At 43.4% G+C, this 25,393-nt stretch overlaps 1 protein-coding gene across 4 annotated transcripts in view; it reads right to left on the bottom strand.

Annotated features, from left to right (window-relative positions):
• Positions 1 to 25,002, bottom strand: part of TMEM131L (transmembrane 131 like) — a 79,553-nt gene extending 54,551 nt beyond the window's left edge. For all 4 annotated transcript variants that reach the window (XM_088056998.1, XM_014260821.2, XM_088056997.1 and 1 more), the window contains exons 1-3: positions 24,853 to 25,002; positions 24,504 to 24,574; positions 17,329 to 17,372 (exon numbers count right to left, since the gene is read on the bottom strand). In XM_088056998.1, the coding sequence (XP_087913124.1) occupies positions 17,329 to 17,372; positions 24,504 to 24,574; positions 24,853 to 24,976 (239 nt within the window). In that variant the 5' untranslated portion in view covers positions 24,977 to 25,002. The remainder of the gene's footprint in view (positions 1 to 17,328; positions 17,373 to 24,503; positions 24,575 to 24,852) is intronic.
• Positions 25,003 to 25,393: the final 391 nt, after the last annotated feature.

The following is a 25,393-nucleotide window of genomic DNA, read 5'->3' on the forward strand; positions in this document are numbered from 1 at the left end:
CTTCCCTCGTCAAGTGTTTCACTTTCACATGCCAGGGAAACTAGTCTTCCTCCAGCTCTGAGAATCTGGCTTCTGCCTTGAGAAAAGCAGGACACATAGACAGGAAGCACTGTGGGACTGCAAAGCTCACAGCAATAGGAAGTTACATTCTTGTCAAATTTCATTGCACCCAAGCATTTCCTTTTTCTACATCAGGCACAGCCAAAAATTTCTATCTTGACAGAAACCATTTTAAGTAACAGGAGTCCAGCAAAATGCATGAAAGAGCTCTGTGGTCACTGATAAGCTTGACCTGCTTAATTATTAAGAGTGATAATCTTCCTACAGTAATTAAGAGTGATCATCTTCCTATGGGAGCTGCCTTTTGCTGTTTCTACATTAATCCAAGCCTTTTAGTTTCTTTTTATAATGAAAGAGTATAGGCCTGTAGGACAGCATGTATTTGCCTGCTGGAGCTCAGCAGCCCATAGGAAACCTTACACTGAACCCATTAAGTGCCAAAAATCCCAGTATCCTTCCCTGTGCCTTGCCCCTCCCTGGGAAAAAACAAACAAACAAACAAACAAACAAAAAAACCCAACAACAGACAAACAAAAAAAGAAAAAAAACCCAAAAAAACCAAAAAAACCCCAACACGCTAACTAAAAAGGAAGCCAAGCAAATACAAGAAAAGTCAGACCTAGGATTTTAAAAGTAGTGACTTCTGCTTTTAATTTATTCCCCTTGATCTAGGTAGTGCTTCCCTGAAAAGAAGTTATGGAAAAGTCACTAAGATCACCTCTTAAAGCTAAAGAAAATACCCAATAGCAAAAAACATCAATCTGGACTTCGCTTTTCCTCTTTTGTGAATTTCAGGCCAAATTTTTAAAAGCAAAGTATAACCTTTGAGCGCCAGCCTTTAAGAATAGTATTCGCTCACCCATGAGCATTCAACACCATGCCTTGTTCAAGCCAGTGTCAAGACAGACAACCAAAATTAGCTCAGTGCCAAAAACTGTGCAAGTTACCTCCACAGTACTTTAAGAGGTAGCCTCAAATGCTACAATACAAAAAAAAGCTAAACATTCTGATATACAGTTTCACTGCATTGGCAGTAATTTATTTTACAAACTGATAAGATGCTGGGGAAGTCCCTCAAAAACTTGAAACTATGCACCACTTGCAAAATCTTTTTACCAAGCATTTGCTTGAGTAATAGACCAAGACCAACTTTCTGAGGGCTGTTTCAGTTTCATAAGGACAAAAGTTATTGCCACTATTGATTGTCAAATTTATTAACAACTTAATTATCTCCTCTAGCAGATGAAACTTCATACAAGACTTTCTGAAGTCTTCAATGCTTCAAATTTGTTACCACAAACTTAAACTACATAAGTTTTCTAAAAAGATACCTAGTTTTTCATGTGATTGAAAAGCATTTTCACAAGCTGTACTACATGAATGTGAAAATATGATGCAAATAAAAATATAAGGAGAAGAAGCAAGGCTACAATTTTTTTAAAGGTACAGTAAGTGTGGTGCTGCAGGGGGAAGCTGTGGTCACACAGTCATCCTATGCACAGCAGGGAAACTGAGCTGCTCCCCCACGCCCCAGGGGCCACTACCAACCTTCAGGAGGAAATGTTAAAGTCACTAGCCCAAATACCAACACTGAAAAGGTACCTTCAACCCCAAACCACCACCACTATCTCACAGGGGCATCAATCTCTTGTTCTTGTTTTCCATCCCTCCCAGCTGGGAGGTATTACAACCTCTTTAGGCCTCCTCCAAATGTTTCAGCATCATTAGACAAAGCTTTCTGTTCTAGTGCACTAATTCATTGAATCTATGGCATATGCGATGTGTGTTTTTTTCTTTAGACAGGACACAAAATATAGAACCTTATGAAGAACCTCTTAAAAATAGCAATAAAAAAAAAAAACGAAGACTATTTTTAATGTTCATTGGCATTTTATTACCTGACAGCACTGTGCATTTTCATTATCATCTCTGCTCTTCAATAGCACAGTCATATAAACCTACTCTCAAATGAAGAGCTCTTGTCTTCTAGCTTCCCATACAAAACTGGTTATACTTCAAAGTACATCCCCTCCTGCAGTCAGAAAAAGAAAGGGGAATCCTCCACAGCCAAATCAGTCAGATCATTTCCACTTTTTCACCTAAAGCCAGTGAACCCCCATGGTGACACCACCGCAGACAGCCTGCAAAATTTCCCTGCCCGCCCCTTTTGAAAAGCGCAGCTTGCTGAGCTCTCCTGTCTTCTGTCACTCATCACTCTGGGTTGGGGTGTGCAAAATGGAAAGGCAGTTCCATGACTTAGTGACTATTAATAAAAACAAGCATGCTCACGGTGTGTTTGTGACCTACTCCTAAGTACCACTGTGTATTTATAGTTCACTAGATTACGTTGTTAGAGGAAACACGCAGATATGAAAAAATTTATACCAGAAAATTCAAATTGGCAAAAAAATGACGACAAAAAAAAATTGGCATTACCAGGATTAGCAGTTGCAACACTTATCACAGAAACCACCAGGTCCTTACAAAACATCTGGGATCTGTTGAAGCCAATGCACAGCATATGCTCTCAGCCAATTTCTTCTGATGTACAAAATGCTGCAGCGTCCTGCTATTATACGAAACAGAACCATATGAAACACACCCTGTTTCACAGGTTTATTAACAAAATGTCTACCACCAAAGAAACCTCAGGTATGTTATGGCTCTGAATTCCAGCAAGAGGCACCTAAAGTCCACAGGTTAACATTTGCTTCCTTCAGCAGGATAGCTGTGAGGAAAGGAAAAGGAGGAAAATTAGCCAAAAAAAACCAGCAGGAAGTCAGCTTTTGATTATTTTATATCCGCTAAAAAAACTATTTGCAATTAAATACAATGTCAAAACTCCACCTCCCCTAGATTCTTGCATTTCCTCCTTTATTTAAAAGCTAGGAAGCTAATCAGAGTTCACCAACTGGAAATGTTCACCTGTGAAAACCAAAGGCAAAGCATCACTAATGCTATTTTTAGTTTCTTGACAAGCCTCTAACCAGACATCTGCTTCCACTGCAATGAAGGATGCACTTTGCTTCTGCATGCCCCACATAGGGATTCTCAAGCTGCCCATGAGAAGAAAAGCTCCTCCAGAAATGGTTAAGAACCCTCTGCAGCCCAAAGGTGTATTTATCTGGTCTTGGCCATACATCTCTGGATACTTCTCGCTCTTCAAGATAAGCAAATAAATATCATGGTCCCACATGGGAACCCACAGAAAGGTCCCACTGAAGCCAGACGGGCTTCTCATAGGCAGAGGGGCAGCTGAGGTGGAATGAGGAGTAGGACTGACACACAACACTTTGCCCCTTCTTATGGGAGCATTTGGATACGTGGATGGATTTGCATCTGAACCAAGAGCAAGACAAAGCTTGGCAAAGTGCATCCAGCCTCTGAAGAGGCTCCTTCTGTCACTCCATGGCAATAATTTACACCAGAAAAGGAGCAACGTGGCTTTGTAAGGCAGATCTTCGATGACGACAAAATGGAAGATGTGGCTTTTGGCAGGAATATGGCAAAAACACAGAGGAAATAAAGAAACTCAAGGTGCTGCCCAAATGACGGCCAGAAGTAGGTAACACGGATTTGCAGTTACCACAAAGTCACATTTTCAACACCTGATCTTACCCTTCCACAACTTGAAAGCTGTCAGTGGATAAAGGAAAAATAAAGATGATCTGCGTGCTCAAACCTAGTGTCATTGTCCCCAATCCAGAACACGCACCCAGAACGACTTAACCTCCAAGTCAGGCAGCATGGGAAAGTCACAGATGACATGGGACAACCTGTAGTTTTCCAAGTCCCAAACAAGCTTCCTCAGCTTGGGAACAAAGGCAAAGGTTCTCATCTTAAAATCTGGAAGCATACACTCTATACAGCTGGGCACTGCCCTGCCCTCCCTGCACAGCAAACGTTTCAGTAATTGTTTCAGGAACAACAAAACACAGCCCATCGCTTCAACGACCAGAAAGCATGAATAATTGTTTTTATTTACAAGGCGAGAAAAAAAATCCAAGCAAGACTGAAAGCATGGGGACCAGGGCAGGGGTGTGTGTTTGTTTTAAAGCCACTACCCGCATCTGCGGGATCAGCCACATTATCCCAGCAACACTGAGAATGCTCACAAAGGCCAGAAATGTCCCCTTTTCAAAAGGGCAGTTTAAACACTGCAGAAACTGGGTCAGCGACAGGCCACAGAAATACCTAAGCAGGCAGCAGGCACCTCGTGAGCTGCAGGCAGCAGGCTTGCAGCAAAGGCCTCGAATAAAAAACAGAACACACCAAGACAGAAATCAGACAATAGCTATTGAAGAAAGGCAGTTAATAGTAACAAAGCACGTAAAGCACGGGTCAAGGAGTCGGTCAAGTACAGGCCCTTCAGCTCTCTACCCTTCTTCAGTTGCCAGGAATCAAGATTTAGACACAAACCAGAGATGTACATGGCCCACAGCACCAGCAGGCAGGCATAGAAACTGAGCAGGCATGTTAAATCCAACACGCAGCAAGGAACTGCAAAATCCATTCCACAGTGTTACAGGGCTGCACACTTGCTGAGGGCAGCACAGTGCTTCTTGTTCTTCCAGTTTCATTAAAAAACAAAACCAACAAAAAACCAGGAATTACACTATTTTTGCTCATATATGGTGTGTGCATTTACCAGCGCTGTGTTCAGGTCTTTACTGCTGTACATTTACTGACGTGCAGACACCTTAACTTTAAAATGCTAACCCACAACTGCAATCAATAGGACAATGTAATTCAGCACAAAATATAGGCAAAATGTTTTATGTAGGCAAAATCTAAGAGGTGACCTACAATGTCACTAGCGAGGTCTGACTTGCTGACTGCGTAATAGCTGACACCAAATGAGTGTGCAGCAGGACTGCTGCACACATCTGCCAGCCACAGTCAAGAGACTTGATTCTGTTTTGCACGGACCTTTAAAATCATTTGACATGAACAGAGGTGGTGGTTACCCAAGGTGCAAGCAGTTATGAATCACTCACTCCCTCCTTACTCTCATTGCACTTCCCTTTTGTTATTGTGTATCTTTCCCTTCATTGTTAAGATGGAAATCTGCTGTTGTCCCGTATCAGTTCTGCCAATCACTTGAAATGAGCAAGCTCTCATTTGTTCCCTACCTACCAGTAACTTTGTTCACTTCGTGTTTTTATCAGGGCACAGCTTTTTGCCTTTCTTTGTTCTGTTCACAATCTTTAGCGTTTTTTCACTTGTTACCATACTTTGCCCCTGCCTTTGCCTTTTCGGCAATTACACCCTGTCCTTCCCCTGCTGCCAAATTCTAGCCCAGACATGTTCAGCATCACATCCAAGCAGTTCCCAGAGCCATGTGCAACTTGCTGGCTGCCCAGCCCCTCTCCCCACAGCCAGGCAACCGTGCATGGATGGTGGCATGCTGTTTCAGCTGAGTTTTGCCCTACCCAACACACTGCTCTGAGCTTTGTAAGAGGCATCAGTCTAAAGAGGAGAGCCCTGTGCACCAAAGAAGATATGATCTGTAAGCAGCCCTCCCAGAGAAAGGCCTGGAGTTGCAGAGTGCCTTTTGTTCCTACAGCAGAAAGTCCAGTGGGACCCAAGGTGCAGCCACAGCCTCTGCCCCCAAAGAACACAAACTGATGAGCACAGAGGGGATGAAAAGGGGAACAAACTATACTCAGTGCAACCTCACAGTGCAGTTTGCTGTGAGACAAACGCTGACAGGCACCTAGCCAGACAGTGGGAACTCAATGAGGGGAAACTAAACCACCCCTCTCCTCCTGCCACATCCCACCGCAAAACCCCACTGCCCCCTCCACCCAGAGATTTAATATCAAGACACCGGTGTGATCGTCACACTAGGCAGCGCTCATGTACAGTGACAGCATCACTACTCCAAAATGCTCAGTGTTTGTGGCTACTGCATGGTGCAGGAGCTGGCCTGCTATGGCATTGTATCAGCCAGGATCTGGTGCTTGATGCCCAGACTGCACCAAAACCATGAGTGTCCATCTCTGTGCATGATGACAGCCACTTGTCAGTAACTTTGGTAGAGTTCCAAGGTAAAAAGACAAACCTTTTATATTTTAATTTTGAATCCTTCTAATAATCCTTGCTAGACTGTCCCTATGTTTCAAGTAGACAGCAAACAACTTTACACAGTAATTTCTGCATTATCTACTGCAAAGGCAACCAAATCTTTCAGGACACCTAGTACCTACAACTATGACATTTCATGCAATGTACCTCTTCATACTCTAAGCAGTAGTCAAGTCCTTACTTTAAACTTTAAAATTACAGTTTTTATTTTCTACCAAATGCAACATTTTATTAATGAATCACTGTGATATATCCTCCAAGAAAATTAAGCAACCGTATTGTCAGATAATTCAGTAGAATTCACCTAGTTTAGCTTTTTATCATACAACTCTCTCAGGATTTAGCTGTGTTGTGCAATGACAGCAGCTAACATTAAAGCGTAAATGAAGATGATGGGTTTTAAAGGAGGGAAATGTCCCCATGGACCACACCTGTTTATAAAACAGGCAGCCTGGAACAGAGGAGTAATTGACAGCTCTTATATATTCCCACCCAGAAAAGCCTTGAGAACACGGTGCACTTTGGCACGCTGACACAGGCAGCGAGGAAGTCCGAGAGCCTAAAAAATCCGGTGCACGTGCGATTTCAATTGCTTGTGTAAACTGCACCTCTCGTCCAAGTGCGCTACAGCCATGGAGTTAAAAGGCAGCACAACATGCAGGAACCTCAAGACCTTGGAAGCCATTCAAAGGATCCTCCTCACAAATAATAAAAAAAACAAGCATGCATCTGTTTTTTCTCTCTCCGGTGCTAAACACATCATACTGAGACTGCTGGCTCAGAGTCAAAGAAGGCTCCAAAGTCCCACTTTGTTCCAAGTGTATTCCCAACACACTGCTCCAACAAATGCCAAGAGATGCCATTAAAGTGCATACACATTTATGAGCACAATTTTGGTCTTACACGTGGTTGCTGAACCTGTTTCTGTCCTCACTGATAAGAAACAAATACCTGCAGCTGAAGGACTGCAAGGAGCTGCCTCGTCACCAACCCCACATGCTGCCCACAGAGGAACTCTTTGAAAACGTTCACCAGAAAAAGAATACCAGCAGGAAGCAGGATGATCTTTTCTTTTTAATTTTGATAATAACCAGAAATCACAGAAATAATTGAAGCAGCTTCACAAGAAAGGCCAGACCTCAGTGCACCAACAAGCTTTAAAAAGTGTTAAGTATTAACATTTGGATTCACTGCTTGACAGCCACTATCAGTTCTGAAAGAAGTGTGCAGGAGTCAACAGCAGCACTTGAAGTGACTCAACACCAGTCCCTAGAGCTCCTAGAAATCTGAGTCTCTTATCACAATTCCCTTCTGGGACCCGCAAAAGCTTTTCAATCAAGCCCTCCATTAATTCAGGTGGGGAAACAGGCTGTAAGAACATCGCAGAACTCAGGGGTCCCAGAGTACAACAAAGAACAGTAAAAAAAGAGAGATTAATAACTTTCTATTAGATCAGATATAAGCATTCACATGATTAAAAATAGCTGGGAAATTCTCCTCAGGAGATAAATGTAAATGTGCTACCAACAAGGCAGATAGTCATCATTTATCTCTATCTACTTTGTAAAGCTGAGACTGCCTATTTAATTCAAAGTTAGCTTTTTGTTTTGAGAGGTGCATATGTCTGTAACAAAAGAATTATGCTTCAAAGAAAATAAACAGGATCCAGAGAGAAACACTAAAATAATGAATAGCAATTAAAAAAAAACCTGGAAAGCAATATATAATGACTTTTATATGCAAAGGAGTTAGCAAAAATCTATGCCAGAACAATTTGGGCTTAAGGTCGCTGTTTTTTCATACACACACATACACACACACACACACACACACACTTATGTACATAGATATAGATACATTTAAAATCCAGCCTTTTGGAAGTCTTCCCAAGCATTTTGATATGTGTCAAATTATCATGCTATTGATATACAAGTGTCTCCAAAAGCCAGATCAGTTTCAAATTTTAGTACTGCAAAGGAAGCGAGTTCTTTCATAATGCAAGTGCAGCTATGTTACTGCTTTTCTGTTACTATCACATTGGCAAAAAAGCAGTTTTAGGCTTAATAAATATTGAGGTTTTTTCTACATTTCTCATATTTTTTTACAGAACATGCTGTTGCAAACAAATATTTTAAACAGAACTTTTTCTTTCTCATAAAATATAACTCATATATATATGACCATGAACCAGTCAACACAGCTCATGCTTTCAATAGCACTGAACAGGATACACCATCTTAACTTTCCCTTTTTTATTTCCAAGTCTTTACAGCTTCTTCATGTGTCTTCACAAAGTTTTAAAGCTGAAGTTGGCTTTTATCAAGCAGTAACTAAAAGCATTATTTTGCACTCCAAATTTCTTGATTTTGCCATCTGCAGAGTTCTGGTATGCAGGTGGGTCAGATGGTAAACAACCAGCTAGAGCTCTGCAACAGCATCTTGAAGCACACATGGGAAGATGAAAACTTAAGTCACAGTAAGAACAGAGACCTAGTTCTCACCTTCCTCTCAGAAAATATTTTTTTTCTTTTTTCTTTTCCTCATAATTCTGAGCAAAAAAAGCTTCTTCACTGTCTGTGAGAAATTCCCATGTTTGTATAAAGTCCAGTTGTTCTACAGAAAGTAAGGTCTGTTTTGTACACACACACAAAATATCCCGAGTTATCCTTGTCTAATTATATTTCCATTACTATTTATAAAAGTTACTAAGACAAACAAACACACACACGCGCACAAAAACCTGAAAAAATAATCTTCAGCTTCATTTGTACACCACTTTGAGGCCAGGAGGTGGAGAAGAAGATAAGGTGACAACACCACCAGCTTTGCTCTCTATCTTCCTTATCTCAGCTGGCAGCCTGGACATAACATAGAACCGTGGACCTCTGAGACAACAAGCAGACACCTGAATTATTCATACTGATCACATGTTTCTCTCAGGTGATTAGCTTGTTTGATAAAAGCAAACCCTTCTACAAATACAAAGCAAATATTTGCGGTGAGTACTCAGAACTCTGCAAAAGAGTTAATACACACTGTTGCCACATGCTAGAATAATATTTTATATATACTGCTCCCCTCCCTGAAGTGGACAGGGCCCTTCTGTCCTGATGAAGAAGGGAGTTGGTCATTTTGCAATAACCACCAAAAAGAAAAAGTATCTTCCCAAAGCAGATACTGAAGAAAGTGGATAAAGAATGATGTCTAAGACAATCTAAGATGTTTTTTAAAATTTATTATTTATAACCAGTACTAAACTACAAGCAGTGTTGATGTTGTTTTCCTGTTCATCTTTTCACTTACGTTATTATGACAAACACCAAAACTACTGAAAAGGCTCCTTCACCTACTTGCCCACAAGTCATGCAGTCAGAGCCACTGCCAGGGCATGAGCAGAGCTTTCCTAGAGCATGTTTCCTCATCAAATGAAAATATGTGAGTCATTAGAAGTTAGGTTTATGTCACCTTTGAGTATCTACGAAGATGTGAGCTAGGTAATAGCAGTACCTATAGCTCTTTATTACACTGCATTAGATAGATTTCAGGATACTTTATGCTCTGCTTATAATAATCAAACCAGAGTTGTGGGGTTGATCATTCAGAAGCAGACTCTACACAAATTCCTACAAGTGAGCAAACTGTTGTTTAAGCTTTCTTCTATTTTGTCACAATTTGCCAATCTGCAACAGTAGAAAAACTGCAAAGCTGAATTCTTACAGGGTGTCAATTTTTCAGACTGCTGACACTCGTCTACAATTTCAGATGTCTGTTGTTTAACTGTAAAATGGTAACATTACTGCAAATTGAGTCCTTTTATGGGCAACTAAGAAACAGCTATTATGGAGGTGAAAATAATTTATTAATAATAAATGCACAGACCAAAGGCTAAATGCTTTGTGTCCCACTGCCCACAAATCAGAGATTAGCCGGAGATTAACAGACATCTGAAATCCATTACTAGTGTATTAAAATGTAAAAGCATAAGAAGAAAGTTCCTATTCTGAACTACTTATATTACAGAAGCAGCAGGTGCAGGCTAGGGGGACACAAAGTTTACAAATGAACATGGACAAACATGCCATAGCAGATGTTTACTTTTGTTTTTCTTTGGTTTTTTTCCCCCCTCTTCTCTAAACACACAAAATGTGTCCCAACATCCCCTTTTTCAAAACAAGTCAGGTTAAGTTTAACAAGAAAAATGCCCTGTTCCCAAGCAGGCTTGCACAGCCCTCGCAGCATGCGACTGGCCCGGCATTAAAAGCTGACCTTCCCCATGTGTTTGCTGAACGCAAACACCAACAGGCTGTGCCACAAGATCTGCCTCCGCAGCCAGTACTGAACCAAACACAATGGGAAATAAGACACCATATGTCCTTGTCCCACCTGTTCAGACCAGGCTTGTCCTGACTCGAAAGGCCATGCATTCTGGGTGGGTTCTGTCCCAAAGCACAGGACAGGCTATGAGGAGTTTACCAAGTGCCAAAGAAAAAATCCTGCACAACAAATAATGCACACATGTGTGCACCAGCTTGCAACTGTCTACACAATGCTGCCACTGAGTGATTCGCCATGCCATCCACCCAAAACCCATGAGCTGTCCCCCAGGCTAGCTATCATCGCAGTGCAAATGCTTTACCCCACTCCCACCCCACAGCCACGGCCCCAAAGGCGTTACTCCTAACACACAAAACCCCATCCTGCAGGTGATACAGGGCACCCATCCCACACAACAGGCTGTAGACATTGAGGGAGAACTTCCGTGCACATTTTCAGCTGATTCTGCCAGAGAGCAACAGGGAAACCAAACCAACAATGACCACAAGTAAATGTTATCCTGGCAATAAAACAAGTTCTTCTAATCCAGAGAATTTGTAGGGCTGCACAAGGCAGGGGACAGCACCAGGCAACAGAGTGAAAGACATCCTCATCCTCTGGCAGTAGAGAAACTACAATCATTTCAGGCATGGCCCAGACAGAAGCTTAAAAAAAAATAGTAGAGATGCCATAAGACAGTAAGCAAGATATCTGCAGAAGATATCGAGAACAGAAAGTGAAGAAATTAACAGAGGAAGACAAAGAAAGAACTACATAGGGCACCAAAATGTAAAGCATAGTTTACTTGTCCTTTTAAAACAGGTCATTACATGTGAGAAAGTTTCCTCCAGTAGCACATAACCACAAACACAGTTTCTCCATATACACTAATCCCTGTGCAAACAATGACCTCACAGCCCCAGCCTGCTATTCTTACCAGTACAGAAACTGCTGTTTCCATAGAAGCCTGTGTGGCTTTTCAAGGCACCGTGAGCCATATGAATGCAGAAGTGCCAATTTGCAACTACCATACCAAGATTGCCTTCATTTCTCAAAGCTGAGTTGTCAGCCACAGATGAGAAAGTGCATTCTAGGCAGCATGCGAGCTGACACAGTTCAAAGAGTCTCTGGTTCAACCATGAACATCCTCCAGCCCAAGAGGGCGCACACAAGTGAGAAAAATATACACATTCCAGCAGAGCTCGTTCAGTGCAAAAAGACAAGATTTTCATGATGAGTGGGACTGCAACAGCAAGTCTAAGAGTAATTAAATATGGCCACACATCACCTTTGAAGTATTTCCATCATGGTCAAGTAGGACATACACTGAGGACAGAAGTTTGACAGCTCTTTGCAAACAAGTGCAAGACTGTCATTTGCCATTATGTCATGATCACAGGGTCACCTCTCAGTTTGCTGTACACAGGCCTGGGCAACTTCTCTCATTTATGAAATGTCTAAAAACAATTTAGAAATAAAGAAACAAATAACAGCTGAAACATTTGTTAGCACACAGCACTGCCATACAATGTCCCGGGGAAAAAAACAAAGCATTTTTACTCCCTCTACCATCAAGCAAGCAATGTAATTTTGTAAAAGGACCAGTATTTTGGAAGAAGCAATGCACACAGAGGAAGAGCTGTCCCTAACAGCATCTAATACAAAGTTCAGCGAGGCAAAGTTCATCAGTGAATCAACTGCCACATAAAACAGAGATAAACAATTAAAGCGGCAGGAGTTCAGCCTGCCACCCTAGTTGTGCCTGGCAAAAGCATAAGGAAGGAGAGGAAGAGTAAAACTGATTATTTTGGAAGGAACTATCTGTTTCTTCATCTACAAGAGAACTTCCAATTTTATTGACCTCTTGCAATTCTTTTCAGTAAACTGCTTTTAGTCCAGTTTCACAATATCCTGTGCTCCCTACAGTGCTTCCTTAGGGATTTTCACCCATGTGTTACAGGTGGGTGTGTCCATCTCAATTCTCCTCCTTTACTTCTAAGGATTATGTTAAGTAAATTTAATTTCTTTAGGCATCCAGTAAAATTTAAAATTAGTAGTCCCTTGGTGATCTAGATACAGTGGAAGTGGGGCACAACAGCCACGACTTATCAACTAAAAACAAGTTAGCCAATACTGAAGAAGGTTTTAGTGCTAACCACTAAAAACATGCGCATATTGCAAAAATTGCTATCTTATACAAGCATAGTAATGGACTAAAGGGACTAAAAGTCCTTACAGTAAGGGACTAAAACGTTTTTTCCCAAGAAAGTCAGCTTTTTCTTTTCTATCATGTACATGGATTTTTGATTCTTTTGTAAAACAAAAATTTTTAAAAAACACTAAAACTTAATAAAAGTAGCTTTCACTATTACAAGACCAAGCATATTCTAGGATTACTTTTGGGGTAAGTTTAGTAACAATTTAAATGATCAGTGGTACTCTATACAAGCTTAGATTGAAAATAATAAGATAGCTCCTTTCAGATAGTTTAAGCACTCACTGACACTCTCAGAACTACTTTTCAGCTTTTCATTTTGAAACGTTTTCTCAATGGATACTCACTTTGATTTTAATAGAAGACATTTTAAAAATAAATGCAACAAACTTATTTTTTTTTTAATATTCAGACATTTCTGCTGGCACAAAATCAGTTTTTATTCATTTCAGTAAAAAAAAAAAAAAAGCAGAAGGAAAAAGAAAATCTGGTTGATCCTAACCTATTTTTCAATCTTTCTTTTCCTGCCTTAGCTACCACCCAAGCAAGCTATCTGGTGCGCAGGCACACCACTAGTCCCATGCCACTACTTTCCAATTGGACTGTCAAGAATTATGGCACTAAGACCGAAGGCTTTTTGGAAGGATGAGTCAACTCTAAAGTGTCTTAATACTCCATCTACAGCGCCAGCCCTCATTTGTGCCTCTTGACTGGAGACAAAGTCATGGCCAGGGAGAAACTGCAATGTACAGCCTCGCAATGAGGAGCAGGCTCATTCTTCATTCTCCCACTGCCACTCTGGATTCTTCCTGAAGCCAATGTTGTAACTACAGCTCTTAAGTATTCCCTAAACCCTCCAGCAATTCTGCAGTCTGTGCGCCTCAGCTGCTTTGCTCTCTTCTCAGGCAGCTAGTAAGCTACTCCCTTGCTGCCTCTACCTTCAATTCCTCCTCCACATCTGGAGCAATATTTCACAGACACAGCAAAAACAATAGGATTAGGAGTAATTCCACCAAGCAATCAGGAGAGGTCAAAGTGCTGGGCATCAGCTGTCACTCCCATGCTGCACTGACACCCTAGCAGGAACCCACAGGGAGACGATACCATCTACTGCCCCAAGAGCTCCAGTCCACAGGGTCAAACGCTCTCCAGCGATCAAAGGTTCAGCAGAAATGCCTGACTGAGCCAACTGCATCGCACTCAGAATTTTCCTAGCCGTTGATACCTATCTACTCAAAGCAAAATATGCCTCACCATAGGAAAAGGCTGGAAAATTCCTGGCTAATTTCATTCCATCCTTCTAGTATTTTATGTATTTCCTTTCTCATAGGCAATCACTGTGTATCTCATATTAAGAATATATGTTTCACATCTTGAGTACAGCAGTTTATTCTGGTGCAAATGTTCCTTAAAGTGCCAGCTGCAAAACTGCGTCCTCAAAGGCCTCTCTGCAGAAGCCCTCAAAACCTAAGTACTATTAATGTCATACAAGTGAAATTCCTTTTTTTTTTTTTTTTTGTAGCCCAATGACTACTTCCTTGAAGTAGAAAGCTAATAATTTTGATAGCATGATTTGTGCACATCACCTGACAGTACTGTCTCTATTTGTGCCAGACTTCTGCATTTCACAGAACCACAGAAGATGCTGAGTTGGAAGGAACCCACAAGGATCATCAAGTCCAACTCCTGCCCCTGCACAGAACCATCCCCAAGAGTCACACCATGTGCCTGACAGCATTGTCCAAATGCTTCTTGAGCTCTGCCAGGCCTGGAGCTGTGACCACTTCCCTGCGGAGCCTGTTCCAGTGCCCAACAAGAAAAGGTGAAAAACAATTTTTCTAATATCCAACCTAAACCTCCCAACACAACTTCAGGCCATTCCCCTGGGTGCTGACTCATTATGCTGCTTCAGCAAGCACCTAAACTTTAAAAATCTACTACTGCCAGTTGTGGCAACCAAAGGATTCACCAGGATGAAGGGGCAAAAGTACAAAAAAAAAAAAAACCTCCAAACACAACAACAAAACCTTTTATTGTTAACACCTGTCATGGACTGTAATGAAAGGCGTCTTTTCACTCCTAACTTCCAAATGTAAGGAAAAGTTTTTAAGGAAACTGGAAGCTTTTTAATAGGCTAGTCCAAATACACATGACTTTAATTCTCTCAAAGTCTGTGGCCTGAAGCAGTATTCGAGTGTCTACTGTGCTGTATTTCTTATTTTCTGAGCCAGAGAGACACAAAACAGCACAAAGCAACCAAGCAATCAGAATAGCAGGAATCATAGGGTAGAAATCAAGGGGATGATAATGATCTCCACACTCGGGGCAGCTGCAAACCCATGGACCTACAAATCAACCATTTCTCATTCACCTCTGAAACAGCTCATCGCAAAAATTGCTATTTTGACAATTTTGTCTTTTACCTCCATGCAAATTTCTCTATTTGTTAAAGCTAACCCTAAGGCAGAAACTGTAAGACCACATCCAGCTCCCTTGTGCACTTGCCACAAGAACAGCAAACCAAGAAGACCACCCCAAAAGTAAGATCTTATGATGCACATGCACAGGAAGTCTGTTAGAAAACTGTTAATACTTTACTGCTTTTGTTGTGTTTGGTTTTTTCAAAGTAGGTTATCAAGCTCCCAGGGAACCCACTAACCTAGAATTAAAAACGGAATAAAACAATGTTTTGGAAAGAGACTTTCTCCATTATGCCCCAAGATGACGAACCCTCTCTACTTCCCTCATCTCTGGGGAAATTTCTGATTTCTCTATTCCTTTAACTTCTGCTAATACCCCTACATTAAGGTGCTTTGCTTCTAGGGGCTTCACATCCAATTACAGTAGCTTCAACTGATTTCCCCAGGGCATGCAGTCAGATAATGAGATGAAGGTGCTGCAAGCTTCAGGTTTTGCTGCTACAGGAAAAGGAAATCCCCATGATTTCACCATATAGTAATGTAAGCCAAGGGAATGAAAATTAATCTGGAAATAAACTAATAAATTCTAGTGTTTCCAATGTACCTTTGCTGGCTCTTCCTCATGAAATCTACACTATAACATTCCTTCAATATATAGAGCACACACAGGTCTATGTATGTGTTTACATACAGCAGCAAACCAAAACAGTCTAGAAGATGCACACAAGCCAGAATTGGTTTAGGCAAGTTTCCTGAAGCATTTCAGTATAACAATAGAAGGATGTTTCCACCATGCATGTGAAACCTCTACAAACTTTACTCCCAAAAAGCAAGTTCATTTCTGAAAATGAATAATTACTAGAAAAAATTTTAAGCACCTGAATGACCTAAAAAAAACTCCAGTCAAATCACTTTTTCCTCTCTGAGTCTCAAGAACTAATTATTTTCAATAATATTTTTAATATTGCCATAGTAGCCACCTCCAGAGAAAAATAGGCAAGTAGAGATTTTTTTTTCACCTAAATTATATCTCTCTGCCTACTAAGGAAACAATCAGAAACAATCTTAAAGAACAGCGTAAGAGACTACTTCCTTCTGACTACCTCTCAATAAAGAAAGCATGCAGGCAATAAAGTTACACAGTAAAGATTCTGCATCCAAAATATAATAGCTCCCAGATGAAAAAATCAGAACCTTTTTTTTTTGTGCAGGGAAATACAGCTTTCAGTAGTTTACACTTCTTTTCACAAGAGGAGGCAGAAAAAAAATCCCCTCTGCAGGTAGGAATTGGGGCACTTAGGCAAGCACAAGTAATCAGCACCAGCTGTCAGCAGCCGCAGTAATTCTCACATCCTGTTTCCAAACCATCTTTGTAATTCCCACAGAGATGAGGCACAGGAGCCTCAATGTGATGCTGGGTTCAGATGAGAAGGCTCCCAATGGGACAGAAGGGGAAAAGCCATGTGAAGAAGCCTTGCAGGCAGGACTGACCCATCATAACCATCCCATTCCCACCCCCCAGGCTTACTCCTTCTGCCAGCTCCCAGCAAGGTTTGTGTTTTATCAGATCTATTTGCTCTCAAACCTTAGCTAAAGGCAAAGACTGGAGATAGATGAGAAAAGCATTTGTGGCTAACTGCAGCCATCAGAAAACAGTGCTGTTACACATGTTTATTTTAAGTCTTGTGATCTTTCTGGCTGGCATGGCACTGAAAGCCGTGACTACGTTAACACATACCAAAGGAAGGAAGTGTTTCCCTGGTAGATGTCCAAGCATTTTAACCTGGACACTCAGAGGAAACAAAATGTGTATTTAAAAAATAATCTGTAATGCTATTTACCCAACTTTTCAAAATACAGAAGGTCTGATATTAACAGAAACAGCAGAGTTGTGGCTACAATTACAAAATATACAACAAAACATTTTTTTTGTGTGTGTGAAAGCAATGAGAAGCAAATCCATCTTAGAGACAGGATTAAGAGAGATGCAAGAAGGTATTTTGTGCTTGCATACACTGAGCACACATTTTTTGATTTTGCTAATAAATCAATATTAACATTAAGTTGAGAAAATTGTAAGCCACAAGTAAGAAAAAACAATTTAACATGCAGGAGAAAACAGTAATTTTTTAGCAGTTTGCCCAATTACGCTTTGGTGTTTCCTAAAGCAAAAACCAAAATGAACTTGAGTCCATTTCAAGGACCTCTTGCTTCCATTTGAGGTTAGCTTACCTTTGCTCTTGCGGATGCTCTTCCACATCCTCCTCCGAATCAGCCTGACAAACAGAGAAAATACCATGTAAGAATCTCAGGACTGGACATATGTATCACTTTCAAGTCAATCACAGATGGATTATCAGGTGACTTGTTTGCAAAACAAATTCAGAAATCTAAAATTCCTACAACTCCTTTATGAGTCAGGTAAGGTGGTTGATGGATATCCCATTTGAGGTTTCGGCTCATCTAGCAAAAGATAAATGGTGACTTAACTTGGCTACTCTGCTGCTCCTTCCCAAATGCTGACTGAACAGACTCATTTTCCATTTATGCAAATGCATCTATACAAAATCCACTCACAAACAGAATTTCTACCCAAAGCAATCAATTGCCCTCCAACTAGAGGAAGACTATTTCCTCCACTTTCAAATTTTCTGCCCCACCAGTAAATTTCAATAGCTAGTATCTGAAGAAATAGGATGCAGAATGCCTTGAAATGCAGATCACCTGTCAATCTCAAAAGCAAAGGCAAAGTATCACGTTCCAATTGGCATGGTGAGGTCCCAAACCCAGATCCTACCATTGATGAGCAGCACACACAGAAAGCAGAGAGAGAAGCTCTGAACACATCATCTTAGCTCAGCTGCTGCACTCAGGTAATTTTCAAGACATGCAGCTGCACTGTGTCAGCTTGCAGTTCACCACAAACCACTTTGACCTGTCTACAGAAATGAACTCAACTGTTGGTTCAATGAGCTCCCTGCAGGAAATCCATTTAAAACAAGGAGGTAGCAACTCTGAACTGGTCCAGATCTCCAGGAAAGCTTTAGGTATAACTAAAAATGAAGTGTGTTACAGCCACTCAACCCCTGCTGATGAAACCAGGGACAACTTTAGGGAGATTAACATTTTTCAGGAGGAGGTCACAGTCATCCTGCCAGGAACAGCTGGTGAGTTTTCCCAGCTTCTCCTTCTGCAGGTGATGGTTCTACAAGACACGAACTACAGACCTTAGCAATGAAAAGGTAAGGGGGAAAAATCTTTTTAAATTAAAAGACTGTACTTTCCACCACCCCTCCTACATGTTTCCCACGTAAGCATACCAAAGAACAGGCCCCAAGCCACCAGCTTTGACTTACATACTGGAAAAAAAAAACACCTGTAAACACTAAACATTTTTCTAGTGGCTTCAGATGCTTACACAGATCAGGCAGCCCTACCTGCCTACTGAATGGGACAGGCAGCAGGATTTCTGAAGACCTGAGCTTCACGATGTTAGGAAAAATGGCAACCACTATGGCAGCAAATATGACTAAAGTTAACATTAATACTAATAATTAACATTATCGTGTCTAAAATAATGACCTTATGGCTAATATTAATACAGATCTTGCCAAAAGCTACCAGATGGATCTGAACTTCTGTCTTTTGTCACAAGCAGCTCCTACAAGGGAAGCAGCACAGCCTCCACCATAACATAACCAAATCTGGAACAAGACTGACAGGGAAGTATAAGTTAATTTGAGGACTTGACAATCTTTCTGTATGCCTGCCCAGAGGCTGGAGACACCATGTAATTGTCCAGGATCTGCAGTACACCACAAAGCTCTTCAGCACAGATCTACCTAGAGGTCCCAGCACCCAGCCTCCATGAAGACCCAGTCATGTCCTCTAGAGACCTTGCTAAGTCTTGCTGTTAGACCCCAACAGGACGGCATGATACAAATCCATCATGTTTTCCAGCTTCTCCAAGCTGTTTTTTTACTTCTAGGACCTCAGTATGATACCAAGCAGAACCAGAGGACTCTTTATGCATCTTCTCCAGAAACAGCTCCTCTGCCACAGCCAGACAGCATGCTATCCTCATTTTAAATGGCTTAGTTCCTCCTTTAAATGGCTTAGCATCTGCCAGGCATCAGAACCCTGGGTCTGTGTCATTACACTGTGCTCACCCTTAACACTAGCCACCTTACTATTTCTCCTCTTCACTTTTCACCAAGCCGTAATGAAGCAAACTTCCCAATCTACAGTGCAGCCACGGCACATCTCAATTATGCAAGGAAAAACAAAAATTTAAAAATCACTCTCACACACAGACCTCCCTGTCCAGCTTTCTCCTATCTTCACTCCTCTGTGTGCTCCAGGCTACATGTGCATGCAGATTTACACTGAGGATTTACCAAAAAAAAAAAAAAAAAAAAAAAAAGAAATAAAGGAAAAAGAAAGAGCTAGCATTCTCAAACTACAGGACTACAGTGGGAAGGAACACCTCCTGAAAGTTAAAATGCAATTCCCAGCAGTCTACCTATGAAAAGAAAAAAAATCCCCTTCCTCCAAACATTATCCTGAAAATGGGGCAGGTGCTTATCTTGTGTTGGAAAGCCCTTGAAAGCGCCCCTCTTGTGTCACACAAGTCTCAAGAGCCTGAGCTGACAGCTACTGCATAATCTGCATGGCCAACCAGCCCCAAGTCCTATCAGCACCATCCAGAAGCTCAGCTGGGAGTCTGGAGAAGCCTTTTAACAGCCCAAAGAGGAACACAATTCCCAGCCCAAGTCTGTCTCAAATTGTGTGTCTTCAGACAAACCCTGCTTTGAAGTAGGTGACTCTGTACATTTAATTTGGGCACAGCTGATGGGATCGTTAATGACACACTGCAGTGCCGCGTATCTCTGATGAATATATGTAAGATCAAGGTCTTCATCGGCTTTCGAAACCAGTAGAACAATTAACCTTATTAGCCCCTGAGCTGCACTGAAGAACAGAAACTGAAGACAAGCTGCTACTACTTGGGAGAAGGAAAAAAAATAAAATATTTCAGACCCGAGCAGAGCCTTGTAAGTGAAAACTAAGGCAGCAGCTCTGTATTTGTCCAGTGCCTATAATAACCATGATACAGTAAATACTGTGGTATCTTTCTGTAAAATTCAAGCACCTGAAACACTGTCACAGTAAAGTGAAACAAGTTACTGTAACCTCTTTAACATCTGCAAGCAACTTGAAACATTCACTAGCTGCTCCTCTAAAGAAACATCTGGCTCATCTCCTACATGTGAGACACAGGAACAGCAGAAAACCCATCACATCAGTCATACACTGCACTGACATAAAAATAAAGTTTGGTTTACACTGATTTTGATGACTTACTGTCATTTTCAGTTGTGATAACAAGAACTACAAGTTAACCTTCATTATGTCATTTCAAGGTAGTTCCTCCCTCCAAACTGAAGGGGCAGAAGGGAAAGTGCTCTGCAGGTACCCAACCCACCTGCCTGTGCCTTCAGATGCTCCCAGTAACTACCTACATGGTTTCTGACTGACAGAAACAGGCAACTATGACCCTCTGACACCTCTTTTAAGCAGTGTAGGCCATGAACAACAATTGTCATTTGTGTTTCTTTCATACACTTGTGCAAACAGCTGGCCTGATACCCTTACTGTGCTTTTCCTTGTACTCTTTCCTTTTCAGCAAAAATAAAACATAACTAACTGCCTTTCAGATTTGCACTGAAGTGCTACAACCTGGCTGTCAATATTTGGAGCTTTTTCAGCCTTCAGTGGTGAATGGCTTGGGTGTCAAGTCTTACATAAAGGAGCTTTTCTCCCAAGCATTTTATTTAAGTAAGTATTAACAAGTTGCAAACAAACACACAAAACCACAAAATTATAAGGGGTCTATAAAAACCACAACTGCTCTAATCAAGTCTCTCACATTCAAGATTTTCCACATCAAAATCCCACTGGTTTTCAAAGAAAAATCCAGCTGCCAAAATGCCAGGGACATTTGGTATAAAAGGGAGGTTAAGGGCAAGGTGAGCAAGGTCAGTGGGTGCTCCGTGGTTACCCCACACTTCACACCACCTTCACCAAGAAAGAAGAAACGGCCACAAGGGAATACAGCCACCACATCCGACTGGGAAGACCAGCTGGTCTCAGAGCTAAAAAGGGAATCCAGGAAGAAACACTGAAATGCTGGAGGAAGCAGCAGACCAGTGGAAGCCAGTCAGCTGGCGAGATACAGCCAGCTCCCCCTCATCCCCGGCGCAGGAGCCCACGCACACCCTCACCAACTGCAGCGCTCCGGGCACCCCTCGGGATCGGCTGCGGAGCGAGAGCAGTAGGTGAGCCATCCCCAAACAGCTCTGCAGCTTCAGAGGAAGCCAGAATCCAAAGCCCACAAGTGCTATAGGGGAGGGGAAAAAAGGAAAAGCACAAATATGTGTAAGAGGGAAGCTGGGAGGGGGCACACGAGAAGCACAAACAATGAAAGGGAAGCAAGAGGAAACAGAAGGTAGAACAACCAAGCGGGGTGGAGGCGCGGGGGCCCTGGGCGGCTGCGCTCCAGCATGCAAATTCATGCAGTTCACGTAGACAAAGCGATGCTGTGAAAGGCCCAGAAAGCAACTACAAATATTAAAACGCTTTGTTTCCCCTCCCTCGCCCCTTAAAGCGATGTCTTTATTCGCTACATGCTCCTGGAACAAAAGCATGTGCAGGCAGCTGGATGGCTGAATGGGTTACCAATCCACCCAACTTTCATCCTCAAATTCTGCAGGCAGCAAGGAATGCTCAAAACTGCTCTGTCACAGGCAGGCAGTTGATGATGCATGAAAAATAAGATAATAGTGTAAAGCCATGACAGAAAGAGAAAAACATCCATCAGACAGCATTGGTAACCCGCCAGAAACAGGCTAAAGGGCTGGCAGACAGGGCAACCTAATCCATTTTCCTGCTGAGAGCAGTGGGAAGGAGGTGCTTTGGCAGAGGACTGTGCACAATTCCTTCCCTGGATTTTTCACTTCTGCAGGTGAAATCCTCACTGGTGCCACACTCCCTCCAAAAAGAAGCAGGAAAAACAAAATCAAGGGGCCAGAACAATCCTATTCCCAAAGTCTTCATCAAGACCCATCTCCGAACACTGGAATGAAGCAACTCTTGGATATTCCCTACCAAACAACATTTATTATCCACTCAAAAGCAAGGAAGTTCTTCCTGTTACACCATCACATCACACTGCTGGGATACATGAACACTGGGCAACAACCCTCATCAAGGGTTTAACCAAGAAAGTCTATTCTTGCAAGAACAAGAGCATGGAAAACATCCTTGTAGCAGCAGTAGGTCAGACCATTTTTTTTAAGTGAAAAGTGATCAACAAGCAATAAATCTCTTTCAAGTTTAAGCATCTCTCTACCAAAGGGCAGTTAGAAATTAACACATGTAGCAACTTTCTAGATCTCAGGAACTGATGCTGGTGTCTCCACTGGTGCCCCTCACCAACCCAGCAGTCACCCAGGAGTGCAACATGCTGACATGCCTTCAGGACCTCACAAACACAGCAGAGGATCGCGGCTGGATGGGCAACCCTCAACTCTTTGGGCATCCAGGAAAGAGCCATGACCAGCCACCAGAGACCAGTGCCACCACTCCATAAAAGAGGTTTGAAAGGGTCCCTCACCATATCCGCAGGGATTTAGGGAAGCCGCTTTGCCTCCTCACCACAACAAATGGAAAAGGTGGTTTCAAATGTGGCCACAGGGCCCAAGCCCAACAGGAGCTGGGTAAAGCCCAAGCTTACACGGAAACGAAAGAGCAAATGTCGGGCCTGTAACTAACTTTTGGTCTTAAAACCCATTTGAGGAACCCAGGTCCTTTTGTTCAGCTTGAGTAGTCACTGATGCATCAGATACTGCTGCAGTCCTCAAGCTCAGAAGGGAAAACCATGCAAACCAATCAATGAACCAGTAGTACCCAAGAGACCAGCTCACCTGACTTTTAACCTCTAAAATCAGCAAGCCTATTGCGATTTACTTCTCACTCTGTCACAGCTGAAGCCAGAAGACTTCTTTCTTTCCTGCATAACTAACATAGCCTCTAAGGAATTGATGGAGGAACAGCAGGCTCAGCTTCATCTTCACTGCTGCAAGAACTGCGCAAGAACATGCGCTCAACTATGCCAAATTCATGGGTCATTCATGCCTGGTTTTTCTTTAGCCAAGCTAAAGCTTATTTTTATGAGGATGCTCAAGAACAAAGTGTTTTCCAAGAGGATCTAATCTCCTCAGGAAGTAAACATCACGTCATCATCACTCAATTGCAGCTTCGCTATGAGAAGCAACTATAAACAACTACATTACACAGTTCTACATCTAATGCATCTTAATATCTTCAATGTAAAGAACGCAGACGTGAAAGGCTGATCTCCTCAAGCATCTCTGCACAGTGACCCTACACCTTTCCTTAGCTACTACCACATCTGCAACAGGCAAAATCTCAATGTACAATACAACAAATGTATCTTACAAAATTATCTGGACATACAATAGATAATACTTTCGTTACACCACAGTACAAAATGCTGGGTCCTGGTAAGCAGCATCAATTGTTAGCTAGCTAAGAAACAGCACTTCTGCTGGTTTTCCTTACATTAATGGGTGTCAATGGCCGAGCACTAAACAGAGAATGATATATGGGCTTAAGACAAATAAATTACCTGCTTTTGCCCCTCGTATAAGATGATCTCCCTAAGGACTGCTTCTTCCCGTTTATGAGCCTGGTGCCTTGAAGTCTAGAAGGCCGAGCTCAACATATGGCAGAGTCCGTCAGTGCGAGTTAAATGATTGCCTCAAATGCCATAAACTCCAGACCCTGCTTCCAGCGCCCCTCCTCACTCACCAGCCCCGCCGGGCAGTGGACCATATTGGTTTCTCTCACCAACACAGAATTTATCAAACCTTGTTACTGCCTAATAAAAGCTGCTAAACAAGACAAAAATAAAAAAATAAAAAAAAATTGCGCTAGAACAAGAGGAACGGCACCATAAATGATGTGTCATTTGAGGGGGGGGAAAATGGCTTCACCTGAGTAGGCCTTAGATATAAATATATGCATATTCACGACAGGCACACGTCTAATGCGTTCCGACCACAAATGCACCGGTTAAAAAAAAAAAAAAAAAAAAAAAAAGGGCGGGGGGGTGTGTGGGAGGAAAACCCCAAACAGAAAATAAATGAAGCCGAACAACCACGCCGCTGGCGCAGGCTGGGGGGCCGCGGGGACGGGGCTGCACCGTGACAGCAGCGGGCGAGGCCGCCCCCGCCCCGCGCCCGCCGCCCGGGCCCCAGCGCACCCGCACAGCCCCGCAGCGCCCCCCGACCCCTCCGCCGCCCCCACCCCCCGCGCCCCCTCACCTGAGCGGGTAGCAGCAGCTCCCCCTCCTCGGCTTGCCACAGCTCCACCACGCCGGGGATGGGCTCGATGGCTGCGGGGGCAGAGAGAGAGAAAGCGCGGATGGGCAGGGGGCTCCCCGCGCAGGGGCGGGCCGGCACAGACGCGTGGCCCGGCGGGCACCGCGGGGCCGGGAGGAAGGGAACTGGAGTGGGGGGAAGAGGGGAGCCGCGTCCCGGCTCCCTTTGTGTCCCCGGGCTGCCACCGCGGCAGCCGCCCGAGGGACGGCGGCGGGGGCGGCGGCTCCGCTCTCAAGCCCGGAGCGGGCAGCGCCGGCACCCCCGCCCCGCCTCGCCCCGCCGGTGCCCTCACCTTGTCCCTGCGCCTCCCCGGGGCGAAAGCAGGGCAGGAGGACGTGGAAGACGCCGAGCAGGAGGTTCATGGCCGCGGCCGCGCGGCAGTAGCCGCCGTGCTGCGGGAAGCGCAGCCCCGCCATGCCGAGCCGCGCCGCGCCGAGCTGCGGCTGAGGCGGGGCGGGCGGGGGGGGGGGCGGCCCCGCGGCCACCGGGCCCCGCCCCCACCCGCAGCGCGGCTGCGCCAGCCCCGCCCCGCCCCGCTGTGCCCGCCCCAGCCGCGCACATGGCCCCGCTGTGCCCGCCCGAGCCCGGCACGGTGCTCCCCAACGCGGGAGGGAGGCGCGGCGGGAGCGGGGGAATAGGCGAGTCGGTGTTGTTAGCTCGGCTGTGCGGCCGGACCGCGGTCTGCCCGCCCTTACGCCCGTGTGGGATGTCACCGCGCCGGGCCCGGGGCTCCCCGGTGATTTTTAGAAACAAAACGTGAAGAGTGCGAAGGGAAGAAATCGGGCTGCCGCGTGAAGGGGGAGGGGAGAGCGCAGCGAGGAAGGCGGGGAGTG

The sequence above is a fragment of the Pseudopodoces humilis genome, chromosome 6, assembly GCF_049639895.1.
Source record: "Pseudopodoces humilis isolate 2021_Gansu_Grassland_sample_001 chromosome 6, ASM4963989v1, whole genome shotgun sequence".
In the NCBI taxonomy this organism is placed as follows: Eukaryota; Metazoa; Chordata; class Aves; order Passeriformes; family Paridae; genus Pseudopodoces; species Pseudopodoces humilis.